Below are 13,147 nucleotides of genomic sequence, written 5' to 3'. Positions count from 1 at the left end.
AGTCTTAGCTTTGGGCAATAACTATCCACTCTTCGGTAAGCTGGTTATGTGTTGAAAGAACTTGCATTTCTATAGTGCCTTTCACAACCCCAGGAATTCTCAAAGCTTGGCATAACCAATGAGTTTTGTACTTCTATAAGTTTGTTAGTGTTCTGTTGGAAATAGTTGGCAGCTAATTTGTGCAAACAACATTCTACAAAACTCATTATGCAATTGACCAGATAATCTGTTTTTAGGAGCTGGCTGGGGGATAAATATCGGCCAGGAATTTAGGCAGAACTCCCCTGCTTCCATCCTCACAATTATGTTGTGGGATCTTTTATGTCTACCCAGGATAACTATTAATCTTACTATTAATCTTGCAACCAAATAAACCGAATTTTGTAAGTCAAAGGATACCAGCATAACTTTAAAAACTGGTTTGCGAGTTAACGCCAGAAGCATAACTGTAGTAAGTGATCTTAGTTTTCAAGAGTATTGGTACCATCTAGTGGAGCTTAGTGGGATATTAGGATTCCAGCATAAATTGTTTTATATTTTTTCTCTATTTTACTTTACAATCTCCCTAAACGAAGTCTCTCTGCCTGGTTATTACCTGTCACCACCTACCCTGCGAAGACCATTGTGGCTCTTATCAAAAAATTACACCTTGGTCTAACCTCCCTCTTTTTACTTCACCCTCCTTCCAGAATCTCACCTTGTTCCACCTCTTCACGCCACAGTTAAGAACACTCATTCTCTACATCCACAGATATACAGCAATTTCTCACCAAGCTGTCTTCACTATTCCTCTCCCCACCCCCCACTTGGCTCAGCTTTTACACCAACTGACCTCTAATCCTCACTGATTTCAGCCTCCATCTCATCATGTTCTGTTTTCTGTATTCAATTGCCTGGTTATCCTCCCTAAATCTGTAAATCTGTAAACCTTGTAAACTCCCTAAACGGTATTGACTGCCACACACTTGTTATCTCATGTGGTGCTGCTACACCCAGTTACAGAAGAGTTTCTCTGAAGTATTTCCTTGGATCACACTCCACGTTACAGCCATCCACTTCCATGTCCAAATCCGATCTTTTTCTAGAACTGCCCAAAGAATTTTTCCCACCTCACCGCAATTGTACCTTCAAAACCCCAGCAATCAAGACTCCTTTGGCATTGTCACATTTCCACATAACCACATAAATAAAAACCAAAAAAAAAAAACTGTAGACGCTATAAATCAGGAACAAAAACCGCAATTGCGAGAAAAACTCAGCAGGTCTGGCAGCAGAACAGAGTTGCATTAGTCAAAGTGAGTAGACATTATTTCATCATATTCCTGACTTGTACCTTGAAGATAGTGATAGGCTGTAGTTAGTGGCGAGTTATCACAAAAATTACCAGCTCCAACCTGCTCTTGCAGCTACAAGATTTATATGGTTGTTCCAATACAGTATCTGGTCACTAGTAATACCTAGCAAATTGATAACAGAAATTCAGCAATGCAAACCCCACTGACTAGAATGTGGTTGGAGATAGTAAGAACTGCAGATGCTGGAGTCAGAAATAACTGTGGAACTGGAGTAGCAAGCAGGCCAGGCAGCATCAGTGAAGCAGGATAGTTGACATATCAGGTCAGGACCTGAAGGGTCCTAACCTGAAACGTCAACTTTCCTGCTCCTCTGATACTGCCAGGCTTACATAGGTCAGGTTCATTGTTCCTCGAAAGTGGAGCTGAGGGTAGACAGGATAGTGAAGGTGTTTGGTATGCTTGCCTTTATTGATTGGTGCATCAAATATAGGAACAAAAACAAAGTTGCTGGAAAAGATCAGCAAGTCTGGCAGCATTTGTGAAGGAGAAAACAGAATTAATGTTTCGGGTCCGGTGACCCTTCCTCAGAACTGATGAACTTAATTGAATATAGGAGTTGGGAGGTAATGTTGCAGCTATACAAGACATTGGTTAGATGATTTTTAGAATACTACATTCAATTCTGGTCTCCCTGCTATAAACTTGAAATGGTTCAGAAAGAGTAAGAATGATGCTGGGGATTGGAAGGTTCAAGCCAAGAGGCTGAGGCTATTTTCCTTAGATCAAAGGCTGAGGGGGGTAACCTTAGAGGAATATAAAATTATGATGGGCATTGAGAGGTAATGGGGTAATGGGGCTGAGTTAATTTAGGATTGCTGGACAGATCAAACTGAAGGGTCTTCTTCCATGTTGAACATCTTACACGTTCAACTTTTTTGTCCAAGGCTTTAGATCAGGAGGGATGTGGCCCGAGTCATCAGTGGAATTCTTTACCAGAAGGACAAATTTTTAATCAGTTATGGGAATCCAGAAATATGGAGATTAGACAGGAATTTTTTGGATGGCTGAGAAAATTCAATGGGTTAAGTGACCCATGAGCCACAGGTAGGTTAGGAGTCCAGTAAGGTAATTTCTTAGGGAGCCTGGTTGATGTCACATTCCTTGATTGGAATTCCAGATTTAGTAGTGGAATTTGAATTCACCAGCTGTAGCATCAAGCTAGTAGCAGCAGAGCATTCAACCAGAGCCTCTAGGCTTCCACTCCCATAACATCACCAACACAACATCTCTTCCTCCTCTATAAACGTGCAAATCACATCCTTCAGTGTTCATGACAACTCAAAAGCAAAAGTGTATTCAGTTTTTATTTGTTTTTAATTGTAACAAATGTTGCATGTTACATTTAGTCAAAAAGACCAAAGCCCATGTCATCATCAGACTCTTCTGACTCTTCCTGTTTCTTCTCTTCCTTTTTCTCTTCAACTACAGGACAAAAAAAAGTGTTATTTACAAGAAACATGCACTCACACAGCAAAGCTAACACTACAAGTCTCAACCATTCTCATCTGTCAAAAGCTGGATACCTTTAAAGCTGAGGCAACTGAAAGTTAAGAAAGTAATCTCAGCCACACATTCCACAAACACTGTACAATGAACAATCCAGTTAATTTGTTTCCTCCAAAAGTTGTACAACTACAACAAATAGTTCTTTTACAAAAGAAAAAAAGACCACTCACCAGCAACAGGGGCAGCAGTGGAAACAGCTGCTGCAGCTGGGGCACTACCACCAGCACCAACACTGCAGATCAAACTGCTGATGTCAATATTAGCCAAAGCCTAAAAGAAAACAACTTTTAAAAGTTAGTCTGCTTCAGGAATACTTCAGATATTGAACACTTATTTCAACATATGCAACAGTACTGAATAAAGACTGAACCTACTGTTTTGCTTCTTATTCTAAACTCTTCCTTAATCCCCGGTAGCACTCAGATTAACTCTGACAAAATTAACTCTGACAAAATTAACTCATCTCAATTCCACCAGACTGCCCGTTTCACAATCCATGACAGCCTGATTTGGCCAGAAACCTGCCATTGCAGCCCTTAGATTGGGCTATTCCTACACTCACCAGTTACTATCCACAATTTACAGATTGCCCAAAACACTCAGCAGTTCGAACATGGAATACTGTTATGCCTGCTGATCTAAAGACACCCAAATCTTGATGCACCTCGTTTTTCCTCAATGTATCACCATTTAGATGATCTACCTTCCGGTTTTTGCTACAACATCTCCCACTCTTGTCCAAATCGCACTGAAGCATTTCTACATCCTCTTCATAGTCTAACTTCCCACCCAGCTGCATCATCTGGAGATATTACATTTAGATCCCTCATTTAAATCATTATTATACATTTGTGAATAAGTGGGGTACAAGCACTAATCCTTACGGTTCCGAGTCACTACATGCCTCTAGGAATGACCCATTCATTCACACTCATATTTCCTATCTGCTAATCAACTTTTTTATCCATGTCAGTACCCTACCCACAATCGTTGTGAATTATCCTGTAAAAATTAATGCTTCAGAGGAGACCTTAAGGGAGCCTTCTGAGAGTCCATGTGGATAAAAAGGTGTGGGATCATAGAGTTAAACAAATGTAACTAAACCCGACACCACCAAGACCAAAAACAGACCTCCAGCATATGACATCAGTTTTGAAACTCAAAATAGTGGAACAGGATAGCTATTTTCCAAATCAACTATAGAAATCACATTATACACTACTGGATCAGATGGGACACTTACCCACTGCCCCACAAGAGCTCCCCATCCACTGTGGAAGGTTGTCCTGCACTAAATTACCTAACTAACAGGGTTGATGACGGTTAATACAAAGTATGAGTTTGGACATTACCTTGGCAAATAGACTAGGCCAGAAAGGCTCAACAGTTACTCCAGCTGTTTTGATCAGAGCATTGAGTTTGTCTTCCTAGACAAGAAAGCAAATGAAAGAACTGCATCAGTTTGACACATTCAGGAGAAAAAAAAGTGTACAATCTTGGTCCAGATATTTGAGAGAATGCTGTCCAGTTTAAAGATTCAGAATAAAATCTACATTTGCAGTGCTATCATAGTAGTCTCACAAATCAAAGAGCAAGTGGCATAACTTTGAAGCAAGGTGGCAAAGTGGAGCATGATATGAATAAACTTTAAAAAGACATTGATAAGTTAATGCACAATTAATAGATGAAAGTTAAAACTACAAACTCTTGGTTTCTAGGCAGTAGAAACGGAGAAACATCTCCACTTGTGGAAGCATGAAGGATGAGACAGAACTGACTTAACATAATACAGCAGAATACATAACAAGAATGCAGATGCTGGAGTCAGAGTTAGTGCAGTGTGGAGCTCGAGGAACACAGCAAGTCAGGCAGCATCATAGGAGCAGGAAAGTCGACGTTTTGGGTCAGGACCCTTCTTCAGAAAACACTTTAATGCAACATAAACACTTCAATGTAATGAGTGGTTAGGATCTGGAAGGCAGGCAGCCCGAGAGTGTGGGGGCAGGTTTAATTGCGTTCAAATAGGGAATAAGCAACCTAAAAGGCAGATGTGGAGTAATGCACAAGGCGGCCGGTGCAGACACAGGGCGCGCGCGGAGCAGGGGGAGGAGATAAGACAGTGTAAAAGTACTTTATGAACAATATGAATACAAATATGAAACAAAGAAAACATCCGGGATAACAAGGTGTAGAGCTAGATGAACACAGCAGGCCAAGTAGCATCAGAGGAGCAGGAAAGCTGAGGTTTCGGGTCTAGACCCTTCTTCAGAAACGGTCTGCTTGGTCTATTGTGTTCATCCATCTCTGCACCTTGTTATGTCAGATTCTCCAGCATCAGCACTTCCTACTATCTCAAGAAAACATCCGAGACAGACTTGCACATGTTCCGAGATCAGCATCGTGGTAATTTGCCAGGTTTCTGGCGGGTGGTGGTGGTGGGGAAGCAGCATGTGGTAGAAACTATTGGGTTCCTGTGATCCTTAGACCGAGCAAACTAGAGATTCAAACCAACCAAAAGCCTGGCGTTAAACAGGTTTCGGGGAGCTGCTGCTGGGAAATGAGTAGGTGGGAGCTGAGCCTGGAGAACGTGCCTCCCGGACTCCCGTGTCCAGCAGGGAGCGGGGGCTGAAATGGGAGCCCCTCAGCCCGGATTCACACAGACAAACCGCGCACAAAGTAAAACCTCCAGAAACTCCGGGCTTCCCCCCCCCCCCCCCCCCCGTGGGGGTCCCCCCCCCCACCCCCCCCCCCCCCCCCCCCCGTGTGAGTCCCCCGTTCCACCCCCTCCCGCCCCAGCCTTCCCCACGTGGCCCCGGGACTGGGGGAGGGGGGGGAAAAAGCCGCTTCTCCCTCAGGCCAAGGGGAACCCAGACCGATCCCCCCCCCTTCCCCAACCCCTCTAGAGACAGGGCCCCGGCCTCCGAGCCCGGGCCCTGAGACACGGCGCCGGGACACACAGAGAGACTCACGGTGACGGTGACCTCGTCGTCGTGCAGGATGAGTGCGCTGTAGATACAGGCGAGTTCCGAGGTGGAGGCCATGGCTGTCTGAGAGCGGGGTGTGTGAGGAGGCGGGGTACGCGGTCCAACAGTGCTAGTCGCCGGGACGAACTCGGCCTTAGCTTCGATCCGAAGAACCGAGCACTTCAGGAGCGGGGCGGCGCGGGAAGAGGAAGCGCAGGCCGCGGGGCGGACCTTTATATAGGCAGGGCGGCCCCCCTGCGTCACTTCCTGCTTGCCGCGCGCCATCTTCCGGGTCGGCGGCGCTGTAGTTCCGGCTGGAAAAGAGAGTGAGGAGTGTGGTGCTGGAGGTGGGGGCGTGTAGACCTGACAGGAGAAGCTGGGCCCATCCCTGGGTAAACCAAGTGGGATACTGTCCGCTCTCTTATAAACGGCAGCAAATAAAGAATTGTCCAATCTGAAACTTACTGCCCCTTGTTTTCACCTCCCATGAGGGGTAGGAATACAATATTGTAGGATATAGTGGTCTAGTATATATATATATGCTTAATTAGTTGGATTTAATCATTCTTATAACTTTGGAACTCTCAGCAGCAGCAAAGATTTTCAATTGAACTGCCATCATAGTTCCATTACAGCATAGAACGAATCATTTGCTTGTTGTGCGTTGGCCGGCCTTCTGAAGGAACAATTTTTCTCAGGCCATCTCAACATAATAGAGGCCCAGGGAGCCATGTAGCATCAGAATATAGGTAGGCCATTTAAGACTGAGACGAGGGATTTCTTTACGCAGAGGTTGGTGAATCTTTGGAATTCTCCAGAGGACTGTGGAAGCTCAATCGTTGAGAAGACAGAAATTCATGTATACCAATTACAAACAAATGTAGTGAGTGTGTGGGTATGTGGCATTTAGGTGAATGATCAGCTAATGATTTAAATGAATGACAGAACAGGCTTGCCAAGCTGAATGGATTGCAGGCAGACCATGGGTTGCAAACGGATTCTGTTTTTGAGTCCATTGGCAAGTCAACTTGTACGCATGTCTGGACGCAATGCAGGACAATATGAAATAACCAGTCGTAAGTACGGGGATATGTTCATATTTCAGATCTTTGAAATTATTATTAATACACACTCGTATGGGACTGTGTTTGTAAGTTGGACACTCAAATCGAAGACCCCCCTATACTCTTGTTCCTATGTTCTTAATAAAACTTACCAGTCAATACAACTTCCATTATTCTTATGGAAATGCATTGTGTGTAATAATTGCTTCTTTGTAAGAAAGACCTTGAGAATTGCTGAAAAGATTCATTAAATAAATCATATTTTTTAAGAAATAAGATGATGCATTCTAGTAAACAGTGCTGCTGCTATTAAGAATCCACTTGCCAACCAATTGACATTCTGTATACATAAAGTGTAAATGCTCTTTCCCTTCACTTAGGTAGTTCTTGCAAATTATCCTGAGGGGTATGAGATGAAAAGTTTCAACAATATGCATCTTTTTTTCAGCAATACTCAAGTTCTGTAATACAAACAAGGAAGAATTTTATCAGCAATATAACAACCAGTGTTATAACAGAGCAGCATCAACATTACCGCCAAACAACCCAAAAAGAAGAGGAAGAAGATAAAATTTGCAAGTAACATCAAGATGGACAGCAAGATCTTCTTTAAATATATAAAAAGAAAGACAGATGTCAAAGTGAATGCAGGCCCCCTAAGAGAATGAGGCTAGGGAAATAATAATGGGAACCAGGAAATGGCAAAAGAGTTATATATTCGCTTCATGTCTAATGCTTATTATTGACAAGTGCAAGAATGATAGATTTCAAAGAGAGGAACAATTTAAAATGCATGCTGATTACCAGACGGGCTCGCAGAGTGGCTCATTTGAGCATCCTGGAAGCTACATATAGTCGTACGCAGGGACTATCCTCTGCAGGAAAATCTAACATTGCTTTTTTTTTTAATTTAAGTGTGCAGAACAATAGTTCCCTGGTACATTCTTGATGCAATGCCTTGACTAATCAAAATTGACTCGCTAACCAGTTAGTGTCCTTGTGCACTCTAAAATGTTGTTCCCTTTGAACTTTGGTATATGGCATATAAAACATGGAACAGTACAGGCCCGTTGGCCACGATGTTATGCCAAACTTTTACCCTAAGCCTAAGGTCTATCTAACCTTCAACCCTATCATCCATATGCCTATCTAATAGCCGCTTAAATGCCCCTAATAAGGCCGACTCTACTACCCTCTCCGGCAATGCATTCCACGCCCCTACCACTCTCTGAGTAAAGAACCTACCTCTGACATCTCCCCTATATCTACCTCCACTCACTTTAAAACTATGACCCCTCGTAATAGCTACCTCCACCCTAGGAAAAAGTCTCTGGCTGTCCACACTATCTATACCTCTGATCATTTTGTACACCTCTATTAAGTCACCTCTTATACTTCGTCATTCTAAAGAGAAAAGGCCTAACTCATTCAATCTTTCCTCGTAAGACCTTCCCTCCATTCCAGGCAACATCCTGGTAAATCTCCTCTGTACCTTTTCCAATGCTTCCACATCTTTCCTGTAATGAGGCGACAAGAACTGAACACAATACTCCAGATGTGGCTGAACCAGGGTTTTGTATAGCTGGAGCATAACTTCACGGCTCTGGAACTCAATCCGTCTATTAATGAAAGCTAACACATCATATGCCTTCTTAACAAATCTATCCACCTGGGTGGCAGCTTTTAGGGAACTGTGGACATGAACCCCGAGATCTGTCCCTCCGCACTGCCAAGAATCTTTCTGTTAACCTTGTATTCTGCTTTCAAGTTCGTCCTTCCAAAATGAGTCACCTCACACTTTTCAGGGTTAAACTCCATCGGCCACTTCTCAGCCCAGCTCTGCATCCTAACAATATCCTTTTGTAACCTAGAACAGCACTCCACACTATCCACAACTCGACCCACCTTCGTATTGTCAACGAACTTACTAATCCATCCTTCCATTCCTACATCCAAATCATTTACAAAAATCACAAATAGAAGAGGACCCAGAGGACACATGCTGCCCCTATTCTAATGATTGCATGATTGTCAGCACCAATAATGTGTCTCTGTTTTCAGCCATACTCAAAATCTGTGATACCAAACAATGATTTTATTCCCTTCTCCCTCAGCTGCTTGTGTAGCATCCGCTTAAATTCATCTGTCTTATTCACTTCATAAACTTCCAGTGGTAGCAAGTTCCATATTCTCACCACCCTCCTAATTACCTAATTGGATTTCTCAGTAGCTATCTTATGGCTTCTAGTTATGCTGTTCCCCAATCAGAAAATGTTATCTCTGTATCCACTGTTATCAAAACCTTTCATAACTTTACATACATCTATAAGTCACCCTTCAGCCTTTTGTTCTATGAAAGGTGACACCCAGTGGCTAGTGTAAGACAGATGACAAAATAGAAGGATTGACAACATACTGTTTATTTGATACACTTGCATTTCTGTCAGTGACTTAGTTGCTTCAGGATCATCTTGAATGTTTCACTGGGCTTGAAACTTCAGTGATTTCTAGAGAGTCAAAACTTCATATTGGTGTACATTTGTCAGTTAAGAAATGTGACTTTCTTTTTAAAATATGTGCTTACTTTCCTAGCCACACTAAAACTTGTAACTTGTCTCCTAAACGCTATTAAGTTGTATTACTACAATTCCAGGTTCTCAAGGACTTTCCTACACCTCACACAGGTGTTTATTTTTCACTTGTGGACCTAAACATACTCCAACAAGGACCGTAACTTCCCCCCCTCGGTGGTCGAGAACGCCCTCAACCGTGTCTCCCACATCTCCCGCACCTCATCCCTCACATCCCGTCCACGCAATAAGAACCAAAAAAGAATCCCCCTCGTCCTCACGTACCACCCCACCAACCTCCGGATCCAACGCATCATCCTCCGACACTTCCGCCATCTGCAATCCGACCCCACCACCAAAGACATCTTTCCCTCCCCACCCTTATCTGCTTTCCGGAGGGACAACTCTCTCCGTGACTCCCTTGTCCGCTCCACACTCCCCTCCAGCTCCACCACACCCGGCACTTTTCCCTGCAACCGCAGGAAGTGCTACACCTGCCCCCATACCTCCTCCCTCACCCCCATCCCAGGCCCCAAGAAGACTTTCCACATCAAGCAGATGTTCACCTGCACATCTGCCAATGTGGTATACTGCATCCGCTGTATCCGGTGTGGCTTCCTCTACATCAGGGAAACCAAGCGGAGGCTCGGGGACCGCTTTGCAGAACACCTACGCTTGGTTCGCGATAAATAACTGCACCTCCCAGTCACGAACCATTTCAACTCCCCCTCCCATTCCTCAGACGACATGTCCATCCTGGGCCTCCTGCAGTGCCACAACGATGCCACCCGAAGGTTGCAGGAACAGCAACTCATATTCCGCTTGGGAACCCTGCAGCCCAATGGTATCAATGTGGATTTCACAAGTTTTAAAATCTCCCCTCCCCCTACCGCATCCCAAAACCAGTCCAGCTCGTCCCTGCCTCCCTAACCGGTTCTTCCTCCCACCTATCCCCTCCTCCCACCTCAAGCCACACCTCCATCTCCTACCAACCAACCTCATCCCGCCCCCTTGACCTGTCCGTCCTCCCTGGACTGACCTATCCCCTTCCTAACTCCCTACCTACACTCACCTTTACTGGCTCCATCCCCGCCTCTTCGACCTGTTTGTTTCCTCTCCACCTATCCTCTCCTCTATCCCTCTTCTATCCGCCTCCCACTCTCTCCCTATTTATTTCAGAACCCCCTTCCCCTCCCCCTTTTCTGATGAAGGGTCTAGGCCCAAAACGTCAGCCTCTCTGCTCCTGTGATGCTGCTTGGCCTGCTGTGTTCATCCAGCCCTGCACCTTGTTGTCTCCATCAGGAGTCTGTTTGACTGCATGAAAATGCACATCAATGATGAGTCAGGAAACTGCAGTTTTGGCAGTGATTATTGGAATGTAATGAGGAGTCAATTCCTTATGATTTGATCAGTTTTGAGGACATTTGGCATTTCTTAGGAGATGCATAAGCACAATCATTAACACAGAACAGTCCAGAAATGTGAAGTTGAAACTTTCTGGTCTCTATAACTCAGTTAAACACTGCCTTTGCAAAGTGAGCCACCACGAGGTCTAGATTCACATATGTACTCCAAAGGGGCAGTTCTGTAATTCAAATATGTAAATGAAGCTTCATTCCCGATCCTTTTTGGCACAGATTTGAATTTAATGATTGGGAAATCCAATAGCTATAGGGAGGTGTCATCAACTGGATCAAGCAAGTAGTGAAAAACAACTTGCATGTATATCGTACCTTTCATAATTATTACACTTCTTTTGAAATATAATCTCTGTTGTAATGTAGGAATTAGAGTAGCCAATCTGTGCACAGTAAACGTCCACAAGCACCCAATGTGATAATAACCCAGTGATCTGTTTTTGGTATTCTGATAATATTGGCCAATTCACTCATGATACCTCCTCTACTCACCTTCAAAATAATGCTTTGAAACCATTTAATCCACCCGACTAGGCAGGCAGGGGTTTAAAACCCCAAGAGAGACTGTATCTCCAACAGGACAAAATGTTCTCTGAATATTGCACTGACATTTCAGCTTTAGTTTGTGTGCTCAAATACTGGAGTGAGGTTTGAGCCTTGATCCCTTTGACACAAGCAGCATGGTTGTTAATGTGTCACAGTTAACACACACAAGTGGTAGATGAAACAGAAATTGTGGGTGGGAGGGGCTGATGTGCCATTGTGGTAGTGTCTTTTCCTCTGAGCCAGGAGTCCTGCATTCAAATCCCACTTGCTCCACATGCACATCATAACATCTCATTGATTGGAAAATATCTGGAAAGAGATGGGTTAAGGTCTTTTGTAGTGCAGTGGTAGTGTCCCTACCTTGAGCCAGAGGGCCTGGGTTCAAGTCGCACTGCTTTAGATGTATATAATACCATCCCTGAACCGGTTGATTACAAAATATCTGGAACAGAGATGACATGACACGGTCTTCCTTCAGAAGGTCACTACTTCCCCACTCCAAACTTCCAATCTCACAAGAGTGCACACATGGCCATTGTGGTAGAGAGTCCAGACCATGTTTACAAGGCTGTCCTTTTCCACTATTTTCATAACTGCTTCAAAAAATACAATTAGATTTGTGAGACCTCCTTCTATTGAAGCCTTGTTTATGCCCTAATATTTCTTTCTCTCCGTAAATAATCATGAATTGCACTCATAGAATCATATAGCACAGAAACAGACCGTTTGGTCAACTTGTCCACACTAATCAGATATCCCATTTGCCAGCATTTGGCCCATATCCCTCTAAGCCCTTCCTATTCATAAACCCGTCCAGGTGCCTTGTAAATATTGTCTCTAAAGCTCAAATCTTACAGTCCTGATAACGTCCTTGTAAATCTTTTCTGCACACTCTCAAGTTTAACAACATCCTTCTTATAGCAGGGTAACCAGAACTGTACACAGTATTCCAAAAGTTGCCTCACCAATAACCTGTACAGTCGCAACATGCTACCCCAACTCCTATACTCAAAGTTATAACCAATAACGCAAGTGTGCCAAATGCCTTCTTCACCACCTTGTCTACCAGTGACTCCACCTTGAAAGAATTATGCACCTGCACCCCCAATGTCTCTTTGTTTGGCAACATTTCGCAGGGCCTAACCATTAACTATATAAGTCCTGCCCTGGTTTGCCTTAACAAAATGCAACACCTCAAATTTATCTAAATTAAAGTCCATCATTTCTTAGTCATTTCTCCTTTTAAGGATATCAAACTAATGGACTTACATTTATCTGGGTTCTCTCATCACTGATTTTATTGATGGAAAGGGAATTAGCCTCCTTCCAGACCACAGGAATTCTTTTGGAGGTTAATGAACAGTATAACAAAAAAGGGGTCTCAGGTGGATATCATCTGGACTGGTTGCTCTGTCTGTTATCAAGTTCTTAATCCTAGGTAAAATTACACGTGACGATATGTGCATCAAATTTAACATTACTACTTTTATTATTAATTCTATTCAATTCCAATTGTCAAGCATCATCTTCAGGAGTGAAGACCACTGAAAGGTGTTCATCCAATATTTTCACCATACCTAGTGAGTAGCCTTTGTGACCTATACATGAACTATCTGGTTGGTCAGATATATTCACCTTGGGAAACATTGTGTGCAGTTTTTGTAGGGAATGACCTGAAGGAACCTTTGCTTCTTTCAAATGCTGCAGTAAATAAATCACTCAAAG

General features: G+C 43.4%; 1 protein-coding gene across 1 annotated transcript; it reads right to left on the bottom strand.

Moving 5' to 3' along the window:
* Window positions 1–2,641: 2,641 nt before the first annotated feature.
* rplp1 (ribosomal protein, large, P1) lies at window positions 2,642–6,066 on the bottom strand. Its single transcript, XM_020518080.2, has 4 exons — window positions 5,831–6,066; window positions 4,214–4,288; window positions 3,032–3,131; window positions 2,642–2,777 (listed from the first exon to the last, which is right to left on the bottom strand). The coding sequence occupies exons 1-4, from the start codon at window positions 5,900–5,902 to the stop codon at window positions 2,698–2,700; spliced, it is 327 nt and encodes a 108-aa protein (XP_020373669.1). The 5' UTR covers window positions 5,903–6,066; the 3' UTR covers window positions 2,642–2,697.
* Between the last annotated feature and the right edge of the window lie 7,081 nt (window positions 6,067–13,147).

Source organism: Rhincodon typus, chromosome 4 (genome assembly GCF_021869965.1).
Source record: "Rhincodon typus isolate 14 chromosome 4, sRhiTyp1.1, whole genome shotgun sequence".
NCBI classification, from domain to species: Eukaryota; Metazoa; Chordata; class Chondrichthyes; order Orectolobiformes; family Rhincodontidae; genus Rhincodon; species Rhincodon typus.
Note: the sequence above shows the minus strand (reverse complement) of the source record. Positions and strands in the feature narration are given on the sequence as shown.